At 44.5% G+C, this 25,109-nt stretch overlaps 1 protein-coding gene across 1 annotated transcript; it reads left to right on the forward strand.

The window, feature by feature from the left end:
* Positions 1–1,041: 1,041 nt before the first annotated feature.
* On the forward strand, positions 1,042–24,908 carry LOC311130201 (cartilage intermediate layer protein 1-like; the record flags this gene model as incomplete). Its single annotated transcript, XM_084162898.1, has 9 exons — positions 1,042–1,105; positions 12,200–12,298; positions 13,388–13,657; positions 14,100–14,282; positions 15,142–15,297; positions 15,397–15,714; positions 20,008–20,116; positions 20,259–20,416; positions 22,501–24,908. The coding sequence occupies 9 exons, from the start codon at positions 1,042–1,044 to the stop codon at positions 24,906–24,908; spliced, it is 3,765 nt and encodes a 1,254-aa protein (XP_084019024.1).
* Positions 24,909–25,109: the final 201 nt, after the last annotated feature.

The following is a 25,109-nucleotide window of genomic DNA, read 5'->3' on the forward strand; positions in this document are numbered from 1 at the left end:
TGGTTGAGTGACTCCCAATCAGAGGTAACGAGTGTCAGCTGTTGGCTCGTTGTCTCTGATTGGGAGCCATATTTAAACTGTCTGTGTTCACCTTGTGTTTGTGGGTTTTTGTTCCTTATGCGGTCAGTGTAACCGTGGACTTCACGAGTCGTGTTTTGTTTGTAATTTAGATACTTTAATATAATAAAGTCATGTTCGTTTCACACGCTGCGCCTTGGTCTACTCTCCTTTACGACGATCGTGACATAGGGTTAGGTAAGGGTTATGGGTAAGGGTTTAGGGTAGGTATGTCACAAGGATTCCGGACAGCACTAACCTTTTTAGTTGTTTTGATAAATGGCATGACAAAAACCAAGCCAAAGTGTTTATTTTTGGTTATGGCCAATTTGATTGCCATTGTTGGAAGGTTGATAGGCCTGTCTCTTGTTAGTTATAGTATCATCAATCACACTACCCTGAGGTTGAACATGTACTTATTGTACAATAGCTGTCAGTTCTGGACCCAAACACATTTACACTTTTACACAATATCTGAGTGTGATGTTTTCTCTGTATTCTGGAGGTATATACACACCTGTTCTGAGAGGATACAACCTTCGGTACCAGGCCAAAAGCGCATTACAAAGCAGGGAAAAAATGAAGACAGTGAAGCAGTCAGAACAGGTTCAATCTTAATCTATGGAAAGTGAAAAACACCCTTTGATTTGAGGTAATGCCCCCCCTCCTCTCTCCTTTTTTGGGGAGTGGTATGGGGGACAGATGTGAGAGAGCACTGGCCAATGGTGAGCAAAGGGGGGGTGGATTGGACTGCTCTCTGGGTGTCCCTTCTTTTAAAACTCCTGTGCTCTGTCTAACTCACAATCCTCGTATGACTGGGTATAGAGACAGGAGCAGGCTTCCAACCAGCATCATCCACACCTGAGAACACTCAAAGACTCTGTAGCTGTCCCATTTTGAAAATAAACACATTTTCCTCTTGACTTGACACTATAATACAGAGAGAAAGAAGGCATCCAAGTTTGTGATTGTGAGAGGGACACCATGTGGGACTTTACAAAGATGACACTACTCCTGTCTTTGCTAGTGGCAGTGGCCGTGGCTCAAGGTACGTCAAGTTAATGTCCTCACAATGGCATGTTTATTTGTATTAATGATTGATATGCTATAAATTAGCCAACATAAATCAGAGTTTTCAAACATATAATTTTTGAAGTGTGAACTGTGTTTTAAGATGTTGTTTAATCTATCCCATAAAAAGTAACTTAAATGAATTTGTGCATTTATCAGCAGAATATTTTCCACTAATTTTTCATAATATATGACACTGTGTTTTGTATCATTGCCTTTGTTTGGGATGCCATTTAACTGTCACTGTGGTAAGCAATGTCATTACTCAAATGAGAAATGAGAGAAGTTCATAAGTGCCAATTCAGCCCTGCACCCTGAACAACTTCCTCATTCTGACACACAATGTCAATGATCCACTGCTTGTCTGTAGTAGCGCGCTCTTGGTTTTTACAGTATATGAGGAAAATAGCGACAGCTCTCACACTTTGATTTAAACGTTTGAAAAAGTTATTCAAATTGTGTTTATGGTAATTTCATACTTGCACAGATGTCTGTCCTCCTGAACTTAAACTTTAGAAGGTGAGAAAGTAGCCTGTCCCAGTGGATGTCAGTGTTGGACCAACAGTGGCCCTTTAAAGGCTCGGACATACCAATGCTGCTTTTCGACTGTAACACCGGTGTTACACTAGTGAATACGCCCTTATGTTATACTAGGGAAATTTTGTTTCCATAACTAGGGCTGACGGTGAGGAATTGTGAAGAGCAGAATCAACAACCTCTGCATAATCAAAACAGTTGCTTTGTGAGAAGGTGTTAAAGTTCACAGTAAATATGATATTTGCACTGACCCTGGCACTGGCCCTGTATATAGCTTACTTACATTCTCGTGAAACTTGAAACAGTTAGCTATTGTTATGTAAATGCCAGCTGAAAAGTACCAGTGGCCTGGCTTTGGCCCCAAGTGATAGCAGGTCCACCGGAGCCATGACCCAGTGAAACACGGGTGCCGGCCCGCGTAGATGGAAACAGAAAAGTCTGAGCCTTTTTGGTAAAACACTGGGGTAAACTCTTTATGGAAATGCACCACAATAGCGTTTGCCGGCCGAGAGTACTTAGCACCTCTGAACAGAGTGACAGACGTAATTTGCGAACCGAGTGCAAACTGATTTTACATGTAGAATTGTGAAAATGTCAGCGGTCAGACATCCACCAGCGGGTGGTCCCTAAAACACAGCGCGAATAACGAACAGCAGATCAACATTCAGTGTGCTGTGTGTGGTCCTTTAGGTGTTAGTGGTTTGATCCTACTGTAGCACCATAGGGATGCTGTCTGTCTCTGCAGACCCACCACTGGAGGTGTTAATCATGTGGTGTTATGTCATCAGCACGCTAATTTTACTAACATGCTGTCATGTTAATGAGAAGCAGATGGATGTTTGGGGCTTGCTCTGGTCTAGTTGCAACACATGTTTCTCTGAGGTTGATTGTACAACGTCCTTGTTAGGGATCAGGGCCCTTTAAATTTACATTTAAAGGTAATTTCCAATTGAGCCTACATATGCAGCGTTTACCGTGAATGCATTCTCCGTGATCGGATTGAATCTAGTCTGTTATAATGGATGGATAGCCCTGGGATTTTTTTTAATTTAGTGCATGTACAGTTTTGCTTGTACAGAAGAAATCTCACACTAACTAGATGTTTGATAGAATGGACAGTGATGAATTCACTCGCCAACACATTGTGGCAGACGTGGTTAGTATTTGTCCCAATCTCACCTCAATACATTAATCAGTGGCTGCAGACTCCTCGTGGGACTCAATCTGCACTCACCAAGAAAACAAGTAACAACTCACTCTTCCTTTTACTATTAATTTCCCCTCCTGTTGCCTCTCTCACACCTTCCCTCCATCATTCTCTCCATTACGCTCAGCGTTCAGAGATTTATGATCTGTTTCTCTATTTAAGGAGACAGCTGCTCTGCTCCTGGATGCTCAGCGCTACTGAGGTACCGAGACGGAACACTGTGACTGACATTACTCAGTCAGTCAGGCTAAACTTAGTCCTAGGTCTTGGTGGAGTGTTTTAATTAGCCAAATGCCAAGAAGTCTGCCTGTAATGAACTGTAATGTTCTGTGGCCGTGCCAGTCTCGAGATAGAGGTGGAGGTGGGCCAACTGGGACCATGAAGAAGCCTTCTCAGAGCTCCAAAATCAATGTTGTCCTGTGCTAATCGGCCTCATTCAGAGGGACTAGCTAATTCTCCAGATGTTGGCCACAGACTGAATGGAGAGCAGTGGTGGGTGTCTAGCCCATTGACTTTAACCTCTACGGGATCAGTGTCCCATATACGGGACGGTTGAGCTACCGTGCGCTAATGTGATTAGCATGACTGTTGTAATTAACAGCAAATTGTCCAGGACATAGACATGTCTTATATGGGCAGAAAGCTTAAATTCTTGTTAATCTAACTGCACTGTCCAATTTACAGTAGCTTTTACAGTGAAAAAAATACCATGCTATTGTTTGAGGAGAGTGCACAACAACAACAAATGTATTATTTGTATTATCTTTTACCAGATCTAATGTGTTATATTCTCCTACATTAATTTCCCATTTCCACAAACTTTAAAGTGTTTCCTTTCAAATGGTATCAAGAATATGCATATCCCTGCTTCAGGTCCTGAGCTACAGGCAGTTTTGGTATGTCATTCTAGGTGAAAATGGAAAAAAAGGGTCCGATCCTTAAGAGGTTAATGAGAAAGGGAGGGAGAACAATCGCCACATCAAGGCCCTTCAAATTAAATGACTCCGGTTTCTCTCCGGCTACCGTTTGATCATGCTGATGTCTGCGTTTGAGGAGCAATGTACACTAGCATTACTTTCTGAGACATAGGAATAGGCTAATGTCCAAAAAGCAGTTATTTCTTGAGCTCCTCTATAGCCATTGTAGAAGCACAGGCAAGCACTTGCAGAAATACTGTATTCATGGGGAAATACCATTGAGGCCATTTGTGGTTTTTTTTGTAGCTTGAATTAGGACATTTAGTGTGGTAGAATAAGTTGACGTGAAGAACACAAAGCCTCTGTTATCCTTTTTTAAATCCCCCCAAATCGTGTGGTTGATTTGCATCATTAGTTAATGTCAGGGGCAAAACTGTATTTAGGATAATGGAGCACAGATGCTGCTGACCAATAATCAGTCAGCGGCTCCCCAACCAGCCTACAGCCAAGAGAGAGGAAGAGAGGGAGGGAAGGAGGGAGAGAGGGAGAGAGGGAGGGAGGGAGGGAGTGAGAGAGAGAGACAGACCGACTGAGAGCGAAAGAGAGAGAAAAGCAGAGAGACAGAGCGAAAGAGCAGACCGTCTAATTCTTCCACTACAGTACACCTCAGCTAGAGTATGGGCCAAAGAAACAAAACAGCTTCCACATGTCTGCAAGGCCATGGCATAAACACACACACACACACACACACCCTTACTTTCTGTTCTGGGCAATCATTTATGTCCATTAATCCATACTGGAAGGCAGAATTAACTTTTCAGCCCAATGGTTTGCCACAAACCCTTTTCTAAATAAAATCCTTCTGATTTTGGACAAATACCTCCTTATTACCTAAATCCAAATAAGGCCTAACACTTCACTGCACACACCTGTTATTGCACTTAAGTGTGGGGCTGTGGCATGGCAAAGCTGCATCAACACTGTGTGGAGAGAGGCTCAGCGTTCAGGCCAGTGCTCAGCCCAGTGCTCAGCCGCCACTCCATCCAAGACATTTCATAACACAGAAAAGTGTTTTTACATTTTCTTCTTGTAAAGGCTCTGGAATATTTTAAACAACCTCCAGACCTGCTGAAAAGCCTGTCTCTGCCAACTAATCTGTCTGGGCTGCCTGTCTAATCTGACTGAAGTCTTTCTCTGGGTATTAAACTTCCTAAACATATACTTTTATTGTCTTGCCACTTTTTATTAGCATGAGGGAATGGCCAAGTGTGCATGCTGCTCTGTCTCAGAAAACACCAGACAGAGCTGCTGAGAATGCCCTTTAGAAGGGCCTGCAGTATTAATAGATGGTTTTGTCCTTGTGTACCCTTTATCTAAAGCACCACATTAAAAGCAGCTTTATGACATGAATGGGAGAGAGGTGAACACACACCTCAAATAGCGACGTTCCCAGAATAATGAGCAGAGGCCAGTAGGCACAACAACGCCAGGCATACCAGACATTGGCACCAGAATGGCCAAGCCAAGGCAGTTTAGGTACAGAGGGTTGCTAACATTACAGAGACAATGCTGTGGCTGGGGTAGAAATTCCAAACACCCAGTTGAGAGTTCCCCCTCCATGACTAATAGAACATTGCCTGGTATTCAGCTTTATTAAGAGAAGCTAGCCTGTGTGTCTATATTAAGGGGAGAAAGAGGGTATGTTAATAGGTACAGAAACATACTTGGAGCCGTTGTTAATGTATTGTTTCCATTACATGGGACTGTACTTTGACCTCTTCCAGTGTCTTGTTACCGGGTTGGTGTTTCATGAGGGTCATGTCGAGGTAGGAGAGAGGCCTCTATTAGGGAAGGTTAACCAGGAGTAGAGACCTCAGAGGAGAAAATCTGGTTAAGTTTAAGTGTGTTTCCTCACACATAATAGTGTGTTTTAACACATTTTAGATTAAGTAAAGCCACTCACGTACCATTAGCATGAAACAGTGCATATAAAATCATTGGCTTTTAAAATTCACATATAAAGTGTTAACAAGGCACTCAAAGGAACGTTAAAAAGTCAAAGTCAACCACTGGAACCGAGGCCAGTGCACTTAGACACCTGCCATAGCTGAATACAGAACATTTGTTTATTTTACCTTTAACCAGGTAGGCCAGTTGAGAACAAGTTCTCATTTACAACTGCAACCTGGCCAAGATAAAGCAAAGCAGTGCAATAAAAACAACAACAACACAGAGTTAAATATGGGATAACATAACGTGGCCCTTTGATCAACTATGAATACCTACATAAAATGCCATTATGCCAAACAATATCTCTGTTTCTAATTCCCAAAAGCAGGAAGTAGAATAGGCACAACCCCACACAATTAACTAACGATGGCATTGGTACTTACGTACACTCCCTGTAACAAACTGCTCCATCAAGCCACAGCCACAGCAGTGACTGCAACCCACACGTCTTTAAACTCTAATCAAATCAACGTTAATTTAATGCGACAAGGTCACTTGGATGTGTGACCAAACCCAACATGCATCCGCTCATTAATGTTGGTGTTGTTTTCCTCCGCAGTTCATCTAGTAATGATTAGGAAAGCTACAGAGAGAGAGAAACTGTTAGAGGTAGTTTGCTGCATAGGTATTCACATCTGCGCTGCAGAGGTTGTGTGGAGAGACATTTGTTTCTATTTATCCAGTCATTCCATCATGTCAATTAAGGAAAACTGATATAAAATATGAAAACCCCTGTCTATGATATACAATATCAAGCTAGATATGAAAAGCCCACCTTGCATTGACTGATAGCACATTGCTTTACTATTACAGATACACCTTCAGTATGTAGGCCTATGAGCGCAGCGGTCAGTCTGGTTTAACCAGGCTGCTAAGACTGACCTGGAACTTACTGTACGTAATACAACTTGTAAGAGAATCCATTCACTGGGGTGACCACCATACTGTGAAAAAATGCTCCAAAGTCATAAAATTGGAAGAGAATCGTGTTGGCGTAACAAAAAAGAGCCACAGTCAGTAATAACAACCAGAGGGACTGGACTGACGCTTGCCCCTGCATTGGGTGACTTTGTGACTGTGTCCAAAAACCCAGCAGTGTTCCTCCTAAAGTGGTAAGCGCTCTCACAGACAGCCAGTCAGTCAGGCAGGCTGTGAGACAGTCCATGGTGTGAATGGCTTTCTCAGGCCGCGATGGCTTCAGGCAGTTGGTTGGGAACCGAAAGAAAGGACGCTGTTAGTCCTTTGATGCCTAACGCTGCCACATATGTGGGGAGTGAATGTAAGTGTGCTTGTGTGTGTAATATCAAATGGGATGACTGCTGCACTGCTGTCTGTAAAATTCAATCAGCATAATGACAAGATCAGATGCAGATACAGAGGGAAGTCAGAGAAGGGAAGAACACAGATGTAGAGATGACAGAGGGACTGATGGATCTGCTGTGGTCAACTGGACCTGGTTCATTGGCTCCTGGTTCTACTGGCAATTGCATTCGGAAAGTATTCAGACCCTTGACTTTTTCCACATTTTGTTACGTTACAGCCTTATTCTAAAATTGATTAAATAGTTTTTCCCCCCTCATCAGTCTACACACAATACCCTATAATGACAAAGCAACATTTTTTACAAATAAAAAACTGAAATACCATATTTACATAATTATTCAGTACTTTATTGAAGCACCTTTGCCAACGATTACAGCCTCAAGTCTTCTTGGGTATGATGCTACAAGCTTGGCACACCTGTATTTGGGGAGTTTCTCCCATTCTTCTCTGAAGATCCTCTCAAGCTCTGTCAGGTTGGATGGGGAGAGTCGCTGCACAGCTATTTTCAGGTCTCTCCAGAGATGTTTGATCGGGTTCAAGTCCGGGCTCTGGCTGGGCCACTCAAGGACATTCAAAGACTTGTCCCGAAGCAACTCCTGCATTGTCTTGGCTGTGTGCTTAGGGTCATTGTCCTGTTGGAAGGTGAACCTTCGCCCCAGTCTGAGGTCCTGAGAACTCTGGAACAGGTTTTCATCAAGGATCTCTCTGTACTTTGCTCCGTTCATCTTTCCCTCGATCCTGACTAGTCTCCCAGTCCCTGCTGCTGAAAAACATCCCCTCATCATGATGCTGCCACCACCATGCTTCACCGTAGAGATGGTGCCAGGTTTCCTCCAGACGTGACGCTTGGCATTCGGGCCAAAGAGTTCAATCTTGATTTCATCAGACCAGGGAATCTTGTTTCTCACGGTCTGAGAGTCCTTTAGGTGCCTTTTGGCAAACTCCAAGCTGGCTGTCATGTGCCTTTTACAGAGGAGTGGCTTCCGTCTGGCCACTCTACCATAAAGGCCTGATTGGTGGAGTGCTGCAGAGATGGTTGTCCTTCTGGAAGGTTCTCCCATCTCCACAGAGAAACTCTGGAGCTCCATTGGGGTCTTTTTCACCTCCCTGACCAAGGCCCTTCTCCCCTGATTGCTCAGTCTGGCCAGGTGGCCAGCTCTAGGAAGAGTCTTGGTGGTTCCAAACTTCTTCCATTTAAGAATGATGTAGGCCATTGTGTTCTTGGGGACTTTCAATGCTGCAGACATTTTTTGGTACCCTTCCCTGAACTGTGCCACGACACAATCCTCTCTCGGAGGTCTACGAACAATTCCTTCGACCTCATGGCTTGGTTTCTGCTCTGACATGCACTGTCAACTGTAGGAACTTATATAGACAGGTGTGTGCCTTTCCAAATCATGTCCAATTAATTGAATTTACCACAGGTGGACTCCAATCAAGTTGTATAAACATCTCAAGGATGATCAATGGAAACAGGATGCCCCGGAGCTCAATTTCGAGTCTCATAGCTGGGTCTGAATACTTATGTAAATAAGGTATTTCTGTTTTTTGAAAAATTTATAAAAACCTATTTTCGCTTTGTCATTATGGGGTATTGTGTGTAGATTGATGAGATGTTACATTTTTTTATCAATTTTCGAATAAGGCTGTACCGTATCAAAATGTGAAAAAAGTCAAGGGGGTCTGAATGCTTTCCGAATGCACTGTATATATATATATATATATATATATATATATATATATATATATATATATATATATATATATATATATATATATATATACCTATACCGGGGTATTTGGAAAAGCCACAGGATGGTTTTTCAATACCGTCAATACCTAAACTACAGTATTTCTTTAACGTTTTTTTGTTTTTATCATATTGAATAATTGTATATACTTTTAAGTAAATACCTGCAGTCAACTTGTGCAATTTGTTAGGAGATAAAGAAGATTGTGTTCTTCATTTCACCTGTCACATAATTTGTCATTATGAAGCTCACTGGTAGTCCCCAGTCACATGGTGTTTGTTTACAAGCGCAATGACAAGAGACTGGAGCCTTGTGAGTCACTCCCTGTTGTGCAGCGTGCGCCAGGTGATCTAGTTCTAAAAAATAAATAACGGGAAAGTGGTGCGTGCATATGTATTCACCCCCTTTGCTATGAAGCCCCTAAATAAGATCTGGTGCAAACAATTACCTTCAGAAGTCACATAATTAGTTAAATAAAGTCCATCTGTGTGCAATCTAAGTGTCACATGATCTGTCACATGATCTCAGTATATATACACCTGTTCTGAAAGGCCCCAGAGTCTGCAACACCACTAAGCAAGGGGCACCACCAAACAAGCGGCACCATGAAGACCAAGGACCTCTCCAAACAGGTCAGGGACAAAGTTGTGGAGAAGTACAGATCAGGGTTAGGTTATAAAAAAATATCCGAAACTTGGAACATCCCATGGAGCACCATTAAATTGCTTATTAAAAAATGGAAAGAATATGACACCACAACAAACCTGCCAAGAGAGGGCCGCCCACCAAAGCACACGGACCAGGCAAGGAGGGCATTAATCAGAGAGGGAACAAAGAGACCAAAAATACTCCACAGTGGAGATTGAAGTATCTGTCCATAGGACCACTTTAAGCCGTACACTCCACAGAGCTGGGCATTATGGAAGAGTGGCCAGAAAAAAGCCATTGCTTAAAGAAAGAAATAAGCAAACACGTTTGGTGTTCGCCAAAAGGCATGTGGGAGACTCCCCAAACATATGTAAGAAGGTACTCTGGTCAGATGAGACTAAAATTGAGCTTTTTGGCCATCAAGGAAAACAATATGTCTGGCGCAAACCCAACACCTCTCATCACCCCGAGAACACCATCCCCAGAGTGAAGCATGGTGGTGGCAGCATCATGCTGTGGGGATGTTTTTCATCGACAGGGACTGAGAAACTGGTCAGAATTGAAGGAATGATGGATGGCGCTAAATACAGGGAAATTCTTGAGGGAAACCTGTTTCAGTCTTCCAGATTTTAGACTGGGACGGAGGTTCACCTTCCAGCAGGACAATGACCCTAAGCAACACTTGTGTGGTTTAAAGGGAAACATTTAAATGTCTTGGAATGGCCTAGTCAAAGCCCAGACCTCAATCCGATTGGTATGACTTAAAGATTGCTGTACACCAGCAGAACCCATCCAACTTGAAGGAGCTGGAGCAGTTTTGCCTTGAATAATGGGCAAAAATCCCATTGGTTAGATGTGCCAAGCTTATAGAGACATACCCCAAGAGACTTGCAGCTGTAATTCCTGCAAAAGGTGGCTCTACAAAGTATTGACTTTTCGGGGTGAATAGTTATGCACGCTTAAGTTTTCAGTTTTTTTGTCTTATTTCTTGTTTGTTTCACAATAAAAAATATTTTGCATCTTCAAAGTGGTAGGCATGTTGTGTAAATCCAATGATACAACCCCCCCAAAAAATATATTTTAATTCCAGGTTGTAAGGCAACAAAATAGGAAAAATGCCAAGGTGGGTGAATACTTTCGCAAACCACTGTATGGTAAAATGTTTATTCTATTCTACTGAGCCATTTACTTTATGTTCTTATCTTTTATTATTTCGTATTATTGTTGCATTGTCGAGAAGGAACCTGCAAGTAAGCATTACGTTGGATGGTGTATACCATGTGTATCCCGTACATACGACTAATAAAACTTCAAATTTGCTCAAACCCTACATCCCAATCCGAGCACTCCGTTCCACCACCTCTGTTCTCTTGTGTTACGCAGAGTGGAACAGGGGAACCCAAGAGCAGACTCAGACGAGGAGACTGGGATGAAGTAACCAAGATATTTATTGAAACACAAGGGGAGGATGGAGTGCAGGTCAGGGGAAACTGCTGGAAACCAGGTGCGGAGGCTAAGGCTGGAGCGAGGGAGGCTAAGGCTGGAGCGAGAGAGGCTGAGGCTGGAGCGAGGGGGGTTGAGACAGGGTGAACAGGTCCGGAGGGGAATCCAAGGGAATAGTAGAGTGGGGAATCCAGGACAGGGTAGCAGGATGACGAGACGTAGGACTGGAGACAAGGATCAGAGTCGGAGCGGGCAGAACTGTAGCGGAGAGGAAACCAGCGTCAGGCAAAGGAAAACATGCACAACAGGATAACAGGATCTGAATAGTAACTAACAGCTAGAACCGTAGACTGACTGAGCAGAGATTATGATCTGGCAGTGTGGAAGTGGCAGGACTGAGTATTTGTAGAGGTCTTGATTATGGAACAGGTTGCAGCTGGTGGGGATCTGCTCTGACTCCAGCACACCTGTCTCCGCCCACACAGTCACACACACACAGAGAGAGAGAGAGGTAGAGGGAGAGAGTATTGGGGGAGTGGCGGCAGGTCAAGGAGACACAGGATGAGCAGTAGAGGGCGATGCAGGAACAGATGTGACATCTTGACCATCCCACCCCTACACGAGGGCAGCTCCCACTCAGCCCAGTCAAAGCTCTTCTCTGTCCTGGCATCCCAATAGTGGAACAAGCTTCCCCCTAAAGTGAGGATAGTGGAGCCCATCTTTCGAAAACGTCTGAAACCCTACCTATTTGAAGAATATCTTAAATAACTCTCATGGAAATGCAAATGTGAATCTAGATGGAGCTTTTCCAGACTGATTGCTGACATTTAGCTAGCTTGCGGGGGCGGTAAAACAGAACCAGGCTTGTCTTTGTATTCTGGAAACACAGACACGCCAGGGGCAGTGCACCGAGATCGGGTAACCCACCCCAAGACTTCCCTGTGGCCTTCAACCACGGCCCACGGAGTGAGACGTATACATTCCTCTCACATTCACAGACACTCAGGCAACCTGATGAGAGCATGCCGAGGACCCACTACTCAGACACGTAGCTCCGCAGACTAGAAAACTGTCATGCTTTCGCCCCCATAAATCTAGTTCTCCCTGTTGTAAAACGTGGTGGATCCATTGAGCAGAGCTCCTGAGGTCACTGTTACAGTGTCACAGTATGGTAGTGGTACAGGTTGGTGGTCATGGTGTAATGGTGTATTCATGGTGTGGTTTTCCCCATCCAGGACCCATCTGGAACAGCTCTCTGCTCAAGAAGTGGAGCCAGACAGACAGGAGCAGGAAGCTGGCCTACAACACGCTGACCGAGCTACAGCAGACCACAGGTGAGTGAGCTCACTCCTAATGCCACCTGGTTTACCAATAGAACCTGGGAGGGAGGAAAACTCACACAACACAGTCTTCTGCGCCAGACAGAGGGATTTTCCCCCTTTGATGTACTGAAACTCCTAGACTTTACACACCCATGGTAACAGCAGAACATTGACTGTTAATATGTACAGTTTTATCACATACTAGTAACATTAATCCATACAACTTATCAGAGTTAGGGGTCAAGTCCAATTTTAAGCAAAGGCCAAGGGTGAGACACCATGAGGTTTTTCCCCGATTCATCAACTGAGTTTGAATTGATTTCCAGAAATGGAATGACATGCCTGTATTGTGTAATTCATGTTTAGTTCCAACTAGACATTCACATTCCATTATGCTTAGATTCAGTCTTGTTTCTTTGATTGAGCAGTCTGGTGAAAAGGGACAATGGTGTTAACTTGCCAGGATCATAGCAGAGCAAGAAAATAGCATGGAAATAAGAGTCTACTTTATATTCACATGAGTGCAGTTGAACTATTCATTACAAAGTCATATCTAAGCCAACACATAATATCCAAGTTCAGGAAATTAAAACGAAGTACCTAATGTCACCACAGGGGCGAAAAGCACTGGATTTTGATAACTAGAGAGAGGTCACTGGGTCTGTGTTGAGATTGTCTACCTACAACAACACAGAGAACACATCCTGATAATGTCTCCCAATAGATCACCTCACTTCGCTCTTGATGCCTTGCAAGGGTCTCGTTCCAATGAAGCAATCTATTATTCAGAGAAAGAAAGATCCCATGGTATGTTGCTAATGAAATGCAGTGAGGTTGTTTCTTCACATCTTTGGAAATCCTCAGAGCTGAACATGTGGCAGACAAAAGCTAGACAGTGTGTCTCTTTCCCTCCCTCCTCCTCATCTGACTGCCTGAGTTGAGGCCGCAGGGCTTGGAAAGAGTTTGGTCAACGCAGGCTCCCCTGTGTGTCTCAACTCAGCAGAAAATTGCAGTAGCAGACTCTTCTCTTAAACGTTGCAACCTTCCTCCTGGTTGTGACCCGTATCTCCCTGTCTTTGTCTCCCTCTGCATGTATGGCAGGTGTGACTGAATGGACGTCCTGGTTCAACATCGACCATCCAGGGGGGAATGGAGACTATGAGCGGTTAGAGGCCATCCGGTTCTACTACAGGGAGAGGGTGTGTGTCCGGCCTGTGGCCATGGAGGCCCGCACCACAGATTGGGTAGCAGCAGCAGAGACCGGAGAGGTAACCCACTCCAGCCTAGAGAAGGGGTTCTGGTGCATCAACAAGGAGCAGCCCTACGGACGCATTTGCTCCAACTACCATGTCCGCTTCCAGTGCCCACCAGGTACCAACAGACCACCATACCCCATTCACATGTGTTATAAAGTAGATGTGTTATAATAGCTTTGTGTACAGGATTCTGAACCCATGCTGTATTTATGGGACAGTATAATGTTGTGAGGAGATGGCCAATTATCCCTTTCACCCTTACTTACTGTGCTGTATACTGATTCAAAACAGAACATCAGTGGAACAAAGGCCACTTAAGCCTTGCATCTGCTACTGTGTTATGGACACTAATGATCTGTTTTGTCTTTTCCCAAACTGTGAAAGAACTGTGCTTGTACATAGTTCAGTAAAAGTTATTTTTGCAAACTTCAGGCCAGCTTTCTTACTTGCTTCTCAGTCCAGGCCTAGCTTCTGGGTCTGAGTCCATTCTACCCATTATATCTCTATGTGGAGAACTCACTCACCCTTGTCACTCTGTCTTGTTTCTGTGTGTCCAGTTCAGGCCTACTGGACAGACTGGGCCGCCTGGGGAACTTGCTCTGCTACAGCCTGTAATGACGTGGGCATCCAGGTCCGCAAGAGGAAGTGTATGAGTATCCAGCCCCTGCCCCTGCTGCTGGTGCCCCCATGCCAGGGGCACCACACGGAGAGGAGGGAGTGTGCCACCCCACCATGTGAAGGTACCCTCCCAACACGACCTATACATAGACCTACAGCAGGGGTGTCAAACTCATTCCATGGAGGGCAGTGTCTGCTGATTTTTGGTTTCTCCTTTCAATTTGTGTCCAGTTAAGACCTAGACAACCAGGTGAGAGGAGTTCCTAACTAATCAGTGACCTTAATTCATCAATCAAGTACAAGGGAGGAATGAACCTGCAGACACTCGGCCCTTCGTGGAATGAGTTTGACACGTGACGTACAGTATACCATGCCAATCTTTAACATCAAGCCAATCATGATAATTATCGTGGACATTTTTACCTACTTCATCCTCTGCCAAGAGACATTCAGCTGATCAGAGTCATCACTGACATGAAGACAATCAGTGTAATTTATCTGCAGCCAACAGATCTGAGATGTAGCAGTAGGTACATTAGCGATTAGATTGTTAATAAGTACAGAGACTACCCCCACAGTAGAGCCTTTGGCAGCAGTATAGTTTCCTACACATAAAAGCCTCTTCTCTCTAGGTGTCACATTTTTCCTAAATTCTCCCGAACATGTGCTTCTTCCAATTATCTGTCACTGTCGTCAACACACCTTTGATGTTCATAAAGCTCCAATGGCTTTGATCAGGAGGAGGCTGTCACTGTGCACTTTCCTCTCTAAGGGGAATCAGTGGCAGCACTGTCTCTGCTATATCCCACAGAAAGGAGGAAACTACCTGACACGTAACACTTTCATCAGTTGACCAGTAGCCTGGCAAAAGTCCTGTGATAATACTTTTACAATGCATCTTTCCTTGAAGCTACACTTACAGTTCAGTTACAGTTGTGTATTATCTGGATCATTTATGTTTACTTTGTGTTATTTGACTAGCCAAGTGGACTCAGTGGAGTCCATGGGGAGCATGCTCGGTGACCTGTGGCAAGGGTCGCAGGATCAGGAGGAGGACCTGTGTGAGAACCTCTTTAACAGTGCAGTGTGTGGGACGAGCGGCTGAAATCCAGAAATGTGGGAAAAATCCATGCCCACGTAAGTTGTAAATCTAAAGAGACAGAAAAAATTGAAATAATCATAATAATCATGTGTAAAAGTATACTGAATGTATTGTGTGTTTATGTGTATCTGCAGCCAATTGTAAGCGTGAGTGTCCCAAGGGTCGGCCCAATGTGGACTGCAGTCGCTGTGTGTGTGAGGGCCACGTGCTCCAGGGAGAGGTCCTCAGTATGACCGGTGTTCCTGTAGCGGGGGCCAGGATAGCGCTGGCCAGCCGGCCCAAGATCATCCACGCCCGCACTGATGCCAAGGGCCTCTTCAGACTCCCAGGGGTCTGCTCCAGCTCCCCCACCCAGCTCTACATTCGCAAGGAGAAGTTTGCCCCCATTACCGCCTCCACCTCCAGCAACAGCACCGGGTCATCCTGGTTAAGGGTGGTCCTAAAGTCCGCAGGCGAGTCACGCTTAATAACATTAACAAACAAAAGCCCAATGATAAAGTATGTTCTCTATGTACTTTATACTGGGTTGAGCCAGTCAGTCTGTCTGTATAACCATCCAACCACTAGAGTCAAACTAGGGGAAGGACATACAGTGGGGAGAACAAGTATTTGATACATTGCCGATTTTGCAGGTTTTCCTACTTACATAGCATGTAGAGGTCTGTAATTTTTATCGTAGGTACACTTCAACTGTGAGAGACGGAATCTAAAATAAAAATCCAGAAAATCACATTGTATGATTTTTAAGTAATTAATTTTCATTTTATTGCATGACATAAGTATTTGATCACCTACCAACCAGTAAGAATTCCGTCTCTCACAGACCTGTTAGTTTTTCTTTAAGAAGCCCTCCTGTTCTCCACTCATTACCTGTATTAACTGCACCTGTTTGAACTCGTTACCTGTATAAAAGACACCTGTCCACACACTCAAACAAACAGACTCCAACCTCTACACAATGGCCAAGACCAGAGAGCTGTGTAAGGACATCAGGGATACAATTGTAGACCTGCACAAGGCTGGGATGGGCTACAGGACAATAGGCAAGCAGCTTGGTGAGAAGGCAACAACTGTTGGCGCAATTATTAGAAAATGGAAGAACTTCAAGATGACGGTCAATCAACCTCGGTCTGGGGCTCCATGCAAGATCTCACCTCGTGTGGCATCAATGATCATGAGGAAGGTGAGGGATCAGCCCAGAACTACACGGCAGGACCTGGTCAATGACCTGAAGAGAGCTGGGGCCACAGTCTCAAAGAAAACCATTAGTAACACACTACGCCGTCATGGATTAAAATCCTGCAGCGCACGCAAGGTCCCCCTGCTCAAGCCAGCGCATGTCCAGGCCCGTCTGAAGTTTGCCAATGACCATCTGGATGATCCAGAGGAGGAATGGGAGAAGGTCATGTGGTCTGATGAGACAAAAATAGAGCTTTTTGGTCTAAACTCCACTCGCCGTGTTTGGAGGAAGAAGAAGGATGAGTACAACCCCAAGAACTCCATCCCAACCGTGAAGCATGGAGGTGGAAACATCATTCTTTGGGGATGCTTTTCTGCAAAGGGGACAGGACGACTGCACCGTATTGAGGGGAGGATGGATGGGGCCATGTATCGCGAGATCTTGGCCAACAACCTCCTTCCCTCAGTAAGAGCATTGAAGATGGGTCGTGGCTGGGTCTTCCAGCATGACAACGACCCGAAACACACAGCCAGGGCAACTAAGGAATGGCTCCGTAAGAAGCATCTCAAGGTCCTGGAGTGGCCTAGCCAGTCTCCAGACCTGAACCCAATAGAAAATCTTTGGAGGGAGCTGAAAGTCCGTATTGCCCAGCGACAGCCCCGAAACCTGAAGGATCTGGAGAAGGTCTGTATGGAGGAGTGGGCCAAAATCCCTGCTGCAGTGTGTGCAAACCTGGTCAAGACCTACAGGAAACGTATGATCTCTGTAATTGCAAACAAAGGTTTCTGTACCAAGTTCTGCTTTTCTGATGTATCAAATACTTATGTCATGCAATAAAATGCAAATGAAATACTTAAAGATCATACAATGTGATTTTCTGGATTTTTGATTTAGATTCCATCTCTCATAGTTGAAGTGTACCTATGATAAAAATGACAGACCTCTACATGCTTTGTAAGTAGGAAAACCTGCAAAATCGGCAGTGTATCAAATACTTGTTCTCCCCACTGTATAAATCAACAGGACAGTCTGAAGTAGTTGAGACCATTACACGCAAATATACACTATATATACAAAGGTATGTGGCCAACTCTTCAAATTAGTGGATTTGGCTATTTTAGCCACACCCATTGCTGACAGGTGTATAAAATCGAGCATACAGCCATGCAATCTCCATAGACAAACATTGGCAGTAGAATGGACTTACTGAAGAGATCAGTGACTTTCAACGTGGCATCCTTTCCAACAAGTCAGTTCATCAAATTTCTGCCCTGCTAGCGCTGACCTGGCCAACTGTAATTGCTGTTATTGTGAAGTGGAAACGTCTAGAAGCAACAACGACTCAGCCGCAAAGTGGTAGGCCACATAAGCTCACAGAACGAGATCGCCGAGTACTGAAGTGCATAGCGTGTAAAAATCATCTGTCCTCGGTTGCAACACTCCCTACCGAGTTCCAAACTGCCTCTGGAGGCAACGTCAGCACAATAACTGTTTGTCAGGAGCTTCATGAAATGGGTTTTCATGGCCGAGCAGCCGCACACAAGTCTAAGATCACCATGCGCAATGCCAAGCGTCGGCTGGAGGGGTGTAAAGCTCGCCGCCATTGGTCTCCGGAGCAGTGGAAATACGTTCTCTGGAGTGATGAATCAAGGCCCTTTCCTGTTTCAGCATGACAATGCCCCTGTGCACAAAGTGAGGTCCATACAGAAATGGTTTGTCAAGATCGGTGTGGAAGAACTTGACTGGCCTGCACAGAGCCCTGACCTCAACCCCATTGAACACCTTTGGGATGAATTGGAACGCCGACTGCGAGCCAGGCCTCATCGCCCAACATCAGTGCCCGACCTCACTAATGATCTTGTGGCTGAATGGAAGCAAGTTCCCGCAGCAATGTTCCAACATCTAGTGGAAAGCCTTTCCAGAAGAGTGGAGGCTGTTATAGCAGCAAAGGGGGGACCAACTCCATATTAATGCCCATGATTTTGGAATGAGATGTTCGACGAGCAGGTATCCACATACTTTTGGTCAAGTAGTGTATATACAGTGAGGTCCGTAATTATTGGATCCATTGATAAAGATGAGCAAAACACACTGTATAAAATAAATAATGCAAATGTATGCCAAACAAAAAACAATGATTACAAAGTTAAACAAACCATACAACTCTATGCACAAAGACGACTTCTAACAATTTACATAGAAAATTTAACAAAAACACATTTACTTGAAAAACAGTGCAGATGCAAAGTTTGGTAACATTATGACTGTACCAACAGCACAAACCGTCATTCTGTTACCAAAATTTGCATCTGCACTGTTGTTCAAGTAAATGTGTTTTTGTATAAAATGTATGTGGAAACTGTTAAAGGTAGTCCTTGTGCATGATAGGGGTCAAAATTATTGGATCTCCTGTTTTCAGTACTCCAGCACCCCTCTCTTGCGAGGATAACGACACTGAGCCTTTTTCAAAAATGTTTTATGAGATTAGAGAACACATTGGGAGGGATCTTAAACCATTCCTTCATACAGAATCATTCCAGATCCTTGATATTCTTCATCTGCACTTATGGGAAGGCCCTCTTCAATTCAAACCACAAGTTTTCAATGGGGTTCAAGTCCGGAAACTGAAATTGCCATTGCAAAATTTAGATTTTGAGGGTCAATTAACAATTTCTTTGTGGATTTTGAGGTGTGCTTGTGGTTATTGTCTTGTTGGAAGATTAACTTGCGGCCACGTTTCAACCTCCCCTTGTTAAGGTCAATGGCATCATGAACTTTACCAAGTACCAGGACATTTGAGCCAAAAACCTGGTTGCCTCTGCCAGGAGGCTGACAGTTGGCCGCAAGTGGATCTTCCAGCAAGACAATAACCCCAAGCTCACATCAACATCCACAAATAAATGGTTAATTGACCACAAAATCAACATTTTGCAATGGCCATCTCAGTCTCCGGACTTGGTGGTTTGAATTGAAGAGGGCAGTCCATATGCGCAGACGAAGGATATCAAGAATCTGGAAAGATTCTGTATGGAGAAATGCTCTAAGATCCCTCTCAATATGTTCTCCAATCTCATTAAACATTTTAGAGATAAGCATTTTGTGACAACTGCTGATGTAAAAAGGGCTTTATAAAATACATTTGATTGATTTAAATTTGATTGAAAAGGCTCAGTTTTGTTATCCTAGCAGTGGGAGAGTGCTGGACTATTGAAAACGAAGATTATGATTTTTTTGTATTACTTTTTTTTAAATCAATGTTTTTGAGCATACAATTTAGCTCAGTATTTGTATTATTTATTTTATACAGTATTTATTGCTCATCTTTATCAAGGGATCCAATAATTCCAGACCCAACTGTATGTGGAAACTAAATAAACACAGGTGCAGTCATAGGGCAGTATTTTAACCATAATCACACACCAATCATTTTTCATAAGTACGGAGACCAACAGTAGTTTAAACTGTAGGCCTGATTAAGTTTTATGGAATCATGATGCCTCAGTGGTACCATTCACAACAGTTCCGGAGCCAGGTTTTTAAGGATTTGTTTCCTACTGCTTTGCAGAGAAGCCATATGTTGTAAAGCACCCGGAGGACAAAGTGCGTTACGAGGGACAGCGTGTGATGTTGTGCTGCAAGGCAACAGGGTCGCCCATGCCTGACAAATACTACTGGTAAGATAATGCATTTACTTTTAAGTGCCGGAAAAATCCTCCAAGTTTTATTTTAATCATGGCTAGATGCCATTATATTAAAGTTTAAATAGCTTATTAGAATGTTCTGTATAACTTTTTAATGGCATGTTCTCCTTTCCAGGTACCACAACGGGACCCTACTGGATAGGAATGTGTTTAAATACGAAGAGGATCTGGTGCTGAGAGGCCTGAAGCCAGAGCAGACAGGACATTACTACTGTAAAGTCAGCAGCCAAACAGGCAGCATCAAGTCTTCACAGGCATTCCTCACTGTTATCGGTATGTATAGACCTTATCCATCAAATCCTATACTAACTGTACCTATACTGTCCTTGTAGAAATGGACAGTATGGGAAGGATGCTGGAGTAAACTGAATGAGAAAGATAAAAAAAACGTATACTGTATCTGTTACAACTAAAGAAATACACCCAAGGAAAATAAGATCATAAAATATCAAGGGCCACAGAAACTGGCAGCACGTGAGCAGTAAGGTTTTATTATGTTTACATTGGTCGAAAGCAGCCTTTTCTAAACAAATATTATTTACAGAGAGATCACCCTGGACACGGTAAAAACCCAAATCCCAGTTCTTCAGAGCGCCACGTATTGAAGTGAAATCCAAGATTGACAATAAATCCTGTTCCTTTTTTTGTCAAGTCAGACAAGTATGCGTTTCCACATCCGTGCGGGATAGATACACATTGTGCGTATTCCCCAGTTGCTTGTTAGCCACGATATAGATTGACAAATAGGGTTTGTGGGGGAGTGTGCTAAAGCAATCAGCCTTGGGAAACAGCCTGAGAGATTTGCCCCTGTGAATAGAACAACAACACCTGGAACACCAAGGCTCTTAGTGGATAATGATGAACCTGCTTCACACTACCAGCCCAGTGTGGTTCCCTTCACTAGGGAACATTAGGCTACACTCCAGTTAATTAATAAAACAATTACATTCATTAATATTAAAAGACAGGACTACATATGTAGGATCTTCATTTGATCCCCCTGTTGCAGGAGAACTTTCCTGCAATGCAGGAAATGTCAAACTTGTAGTGTATTTGAGGTTTAAAAAGGCTTCTGAAGTTTTTTATTTCCACTTTGACATTTCAGACTTGATTTTCCGTTACGAAAAATGTATCAACCCTTACAAAAATGTCCATTAATTATAATCCACATAATAATTCAAATTTCTTATTGCTGCAGGATAATTTTCCTGCTGTGGCAAACTGGCTCAATTTAAGATCTTACATCTGTACCATTTTCTTATCGTTTCTTTTAGTTGTTGTAAATGTAATTCGTTTTTGAAAGAACGCAAAGGGACCAGGGACGGAAATTACACATTGGGCTAATCAGACTGTTCCATCTGTCTGCAATAATCTTCTTATTTGTAGGATGAGGAGTTTAACAGGAACACTGGAGCGTATACTCAGCCATGATTTCATGCACATTAATCATTTTGCCAACATTTGGGTGAACAATAATCCTTTCTTTCCAATTCCCATCTGGATGGTTGGTGAACAAATGTTCTCCCGAAGTTCACATCTAATTACCCCATTATGAATGCTTTGTAGTGCAACTTGGCTAATCATGGTTGTCGCTCAGCCATGTGGACAGAGAGAACATCTGTGTTTAAGTGAACACTTTACATTGCGTGCTATCTCCTTTACCATGTAGTTACCTGCATTATACCTTGGTAACCTCCCGAGTGGCGCAGTGGTCTAAGGCTGTGCCACTAGAGATCCTGGTTCGAATCCAGGCTCTGTCGTAGCCGGCCGCGACCGGGAGACCCATGGGGCGGCGCACAATTGGCCCAGCGTCGTCCAGGGTAGGGGAGGGAATGGCCGGCAGGGATGTAGCTCAGTTGGTAGAGCATGGTGTTTGCAACGCCAGGGTTGTGGGTTCGATTCCCACGGGGGGCCAGTATGAAAAAAAGAATAATGTATGCACTAACTGTAAGTCGCTCTGGATAAGAGCGTCTGCTAAATGACTAAAATGTAAAAATGTAAATGTAACCACAATGCAATTAACCAGCATTACATAACCACCAGATACCTATAAAAACAACACTACTCTTTTTCCACCGATAATAAAGGAAACTTCTAAATGTAGTTCATTGTTATTGCATACTAATTACACACAATTACACTAATGCTCCCTATAAAAATGAAATTCTAGATAATTACATGTCAATTTGGTTGATTAATGTGAAGTGTGACAGAGTGGGTAATTTGCATCTGTTTTTTGTATGAATTTATAAGTGAATGAGTAAATGTACTTCTATATGTGCATATGCATGTATGTTTACATCCATAAAACATAAGTGTACTCTCATTGCTAACTCTATGTGCTGTGTGTTCCACAGCTAAAGGCACACCGGCATGCAACCCCACTCCTGAGAACCACCTCATCAGACTGCCCATGGACTGTGTTCAGCCTGGGACGGACTCTAAGTTATACAACGCCGGCCGCTGCCCCCACAACAAGTGTGCAGGCTCCCTGGACTTCGACCTGCGCTGCAGGGATGGAGGTGGCTACTGCTGTGGGGTCCAGAAGATGGAGAGCCGGGTAATAGACTGTGGGAGTTACAGCCTGCCCATCAAGGCTGTAACTGAGTGTGGCTGCCAGAAGTGTGTAGTGCCCAAGGTGCTTGTACGTGGCAGGGTGGTCACAGCAGACAACAACGAACCACTGCGTTTCGGGCACATGTACATTGGCAAGGAGAGAGTGGGCACCACAGGGTACAAAGGAGGCTTCACACTCAATATAACCCCAGACACAGAGAGGCTGGTAGTCAACTTTGTGGATCCCACACAGAAATTCATTGACACTCCTAAGGTGTTTATCTTCGACAAGAGAGGGGGCTCTGTTTACCATGACGTGAAGGTGATGAGAAAGCAGGAACCCATTGATATCAACGCTGGAGAGACAAATACCATTTACTTAGGAGAAATCAAAGGGGAGGACCCCATTGGACAGATCATTATACCTCCAAATTCTTTCCACAAGAATAATGGGGAGGTGTACGAAGGTACAGTGAAAGCCAGTGTCACCTTCATTGACCCCAGGAACATCACCACAGCTGCTGCAGCGCCTGGTGACCTCAACTTTGTGGACGATGAGGGTGACATGCTTCCCCTGAGGACATATGGGATGTTTTCCGTTGACTTCAGAGATGAGGCGAACCAGGAAGTCCTGGGGGCTGGAGCGGTCCAAGTACTCTTAGACACGCAGCACGTCAAAATGCAAGAGCACATTCCCAAAATGAAACTGTGGTCCCTCAACCCAGACACAGGCGTCTGGGAGGAGGAGAGTGACTTTCACTACACTCAGGCCACATCTGGTGGTAATGGGAGGAGCAAGCGAGAGGAGCGCACTTTCCTCATAGGTAACATGGAAATCAGGGAGCGTCGACTTTTCAACCTGGACGTGCCTGAGAACCGCCGCTGCTACGTCAAAGTGCGGGCATACATGAATGACAAGTTCCTGAACACTGAGCAGCTGGAAGGTGTGGTCATCAGCCTGATAAACTTGGAGCCCAAGCCTGGCTTCTCCTCTAACCCCAGAGCATGGGGTCGCTTTGACAGTGTGATAACTGGACCCAATGGAGCCTGTCTGCCAGCCTTCTGTGACGCCAAGGTGCCTGATGCTTACACTGCTTATGTCACAGGCATTATGGGTGGTGAAGAGCTGGAGGCAGCTCCCTCAACCCCCAAGATGAACCCAAACATCATTGGAGTGTCTCAGCCATACTTAGACAAGATAGGCTACCAGCGTTCAGACCACGATGATCCAGCTCTCAAAAAAACAGCCTTCAGAATCAACTTGGCAAAACCCAACCCCAACAATGTGGAAGAGACCAATGGGCCAATATACCCCTATCAGAGTTTAATAGCCTGTGAAAATGCCGGAGTCGATGCCAACCACTTCCGATTCTTCAGAGTGGAAAAGGATAAATACGAATACAATGTTGTGCCCTTCCAAGAGAACGACTTAACATCGTGGACAGGTGACTACCTCTCCTGGTGGCCCAACCCTCAGGAGTTCAGGGCTTGCTACATCAAGGTCAAGATCCAGGGGCAAAAGGAGGTCATGATAAGGTCACAGAACCATGGAGGCACCCACCCTGAGACCGCAGGTCAGCTGTACGGTATCAGAGACATCCGCAGCACCCGTGACATGCATGTGGCCAACACTTCCGCAGCTTGCATCGAGTTCAAGTGCAGTGGCATGCTCTTCGACCAAGCCGCAGTCGACAGGTCCCTCATATCAGTCCTCCCACAGGGCAACTGTCGGAGAGTGGGCATCAACAGCCTGCTAAAGGAGTACCTGACCAAGCACCCCCCTACCTCACTGAACAACGAGTCCCATGCCTTCAACATGCTGGGCCCTGTTGACCCCTTGGGGCACAACTATGGCATCTACACGGTCACAGACCAGAACCCTAGGGTGGCAAAAGAGATCGCCATTGGACGCTGCTTTGACGGTACCTCTGACGGCTTCTCCAGAGAAATGAAGTCAGACACTGGGGTTGCTCTGACCTTCAGCTGCCCAGAAAGGACTGTGACCAGGGAGAGTCTCTTCCAACGCCTCCAGACGAACCCCAGCCAGACCCTGTCTCAGATGGCCCGGGACATGCGGGAGACACAGGGGCTACAGGTCCGAGGAAGGTCCTCCCGGGTGGTGACCTACCCCTCTGGGTCCACCAGCCGCAGATCCAGCTCCTCTACCAGGAGGAGATCCATGATGCGGGCACAACAGGACAGGCAGTAGATCTGCCGTTAGGTGAGTTCCCATTTTTTGTTGAGCCACAGATTGAAAAATGTTAGTGCGTGCAAAGTTTTCCTAACACCTTTCAATCTACTCTTAGATCTTTGGGTTGGAAATTAAGAAGATGGCGTCCTCACAATCAAAGAAGGAAATGTCAAGTTGGGTCAGCTTGGTGATGTTGGATGTGAACTTTCTCTGAACAGC

This window comes from Coregonus lavaretus (assembly GCF_964263955.1).
Source record: "Coregonus lavaretus genome assembly, chromosome: 6".
Taxonomy (NCBI): Eukaryota; Metazoa; Chordata; class Actinopteri; order Salmoniformes; family Salmonidae; genus Coregonus; species Coregonus lavaretus.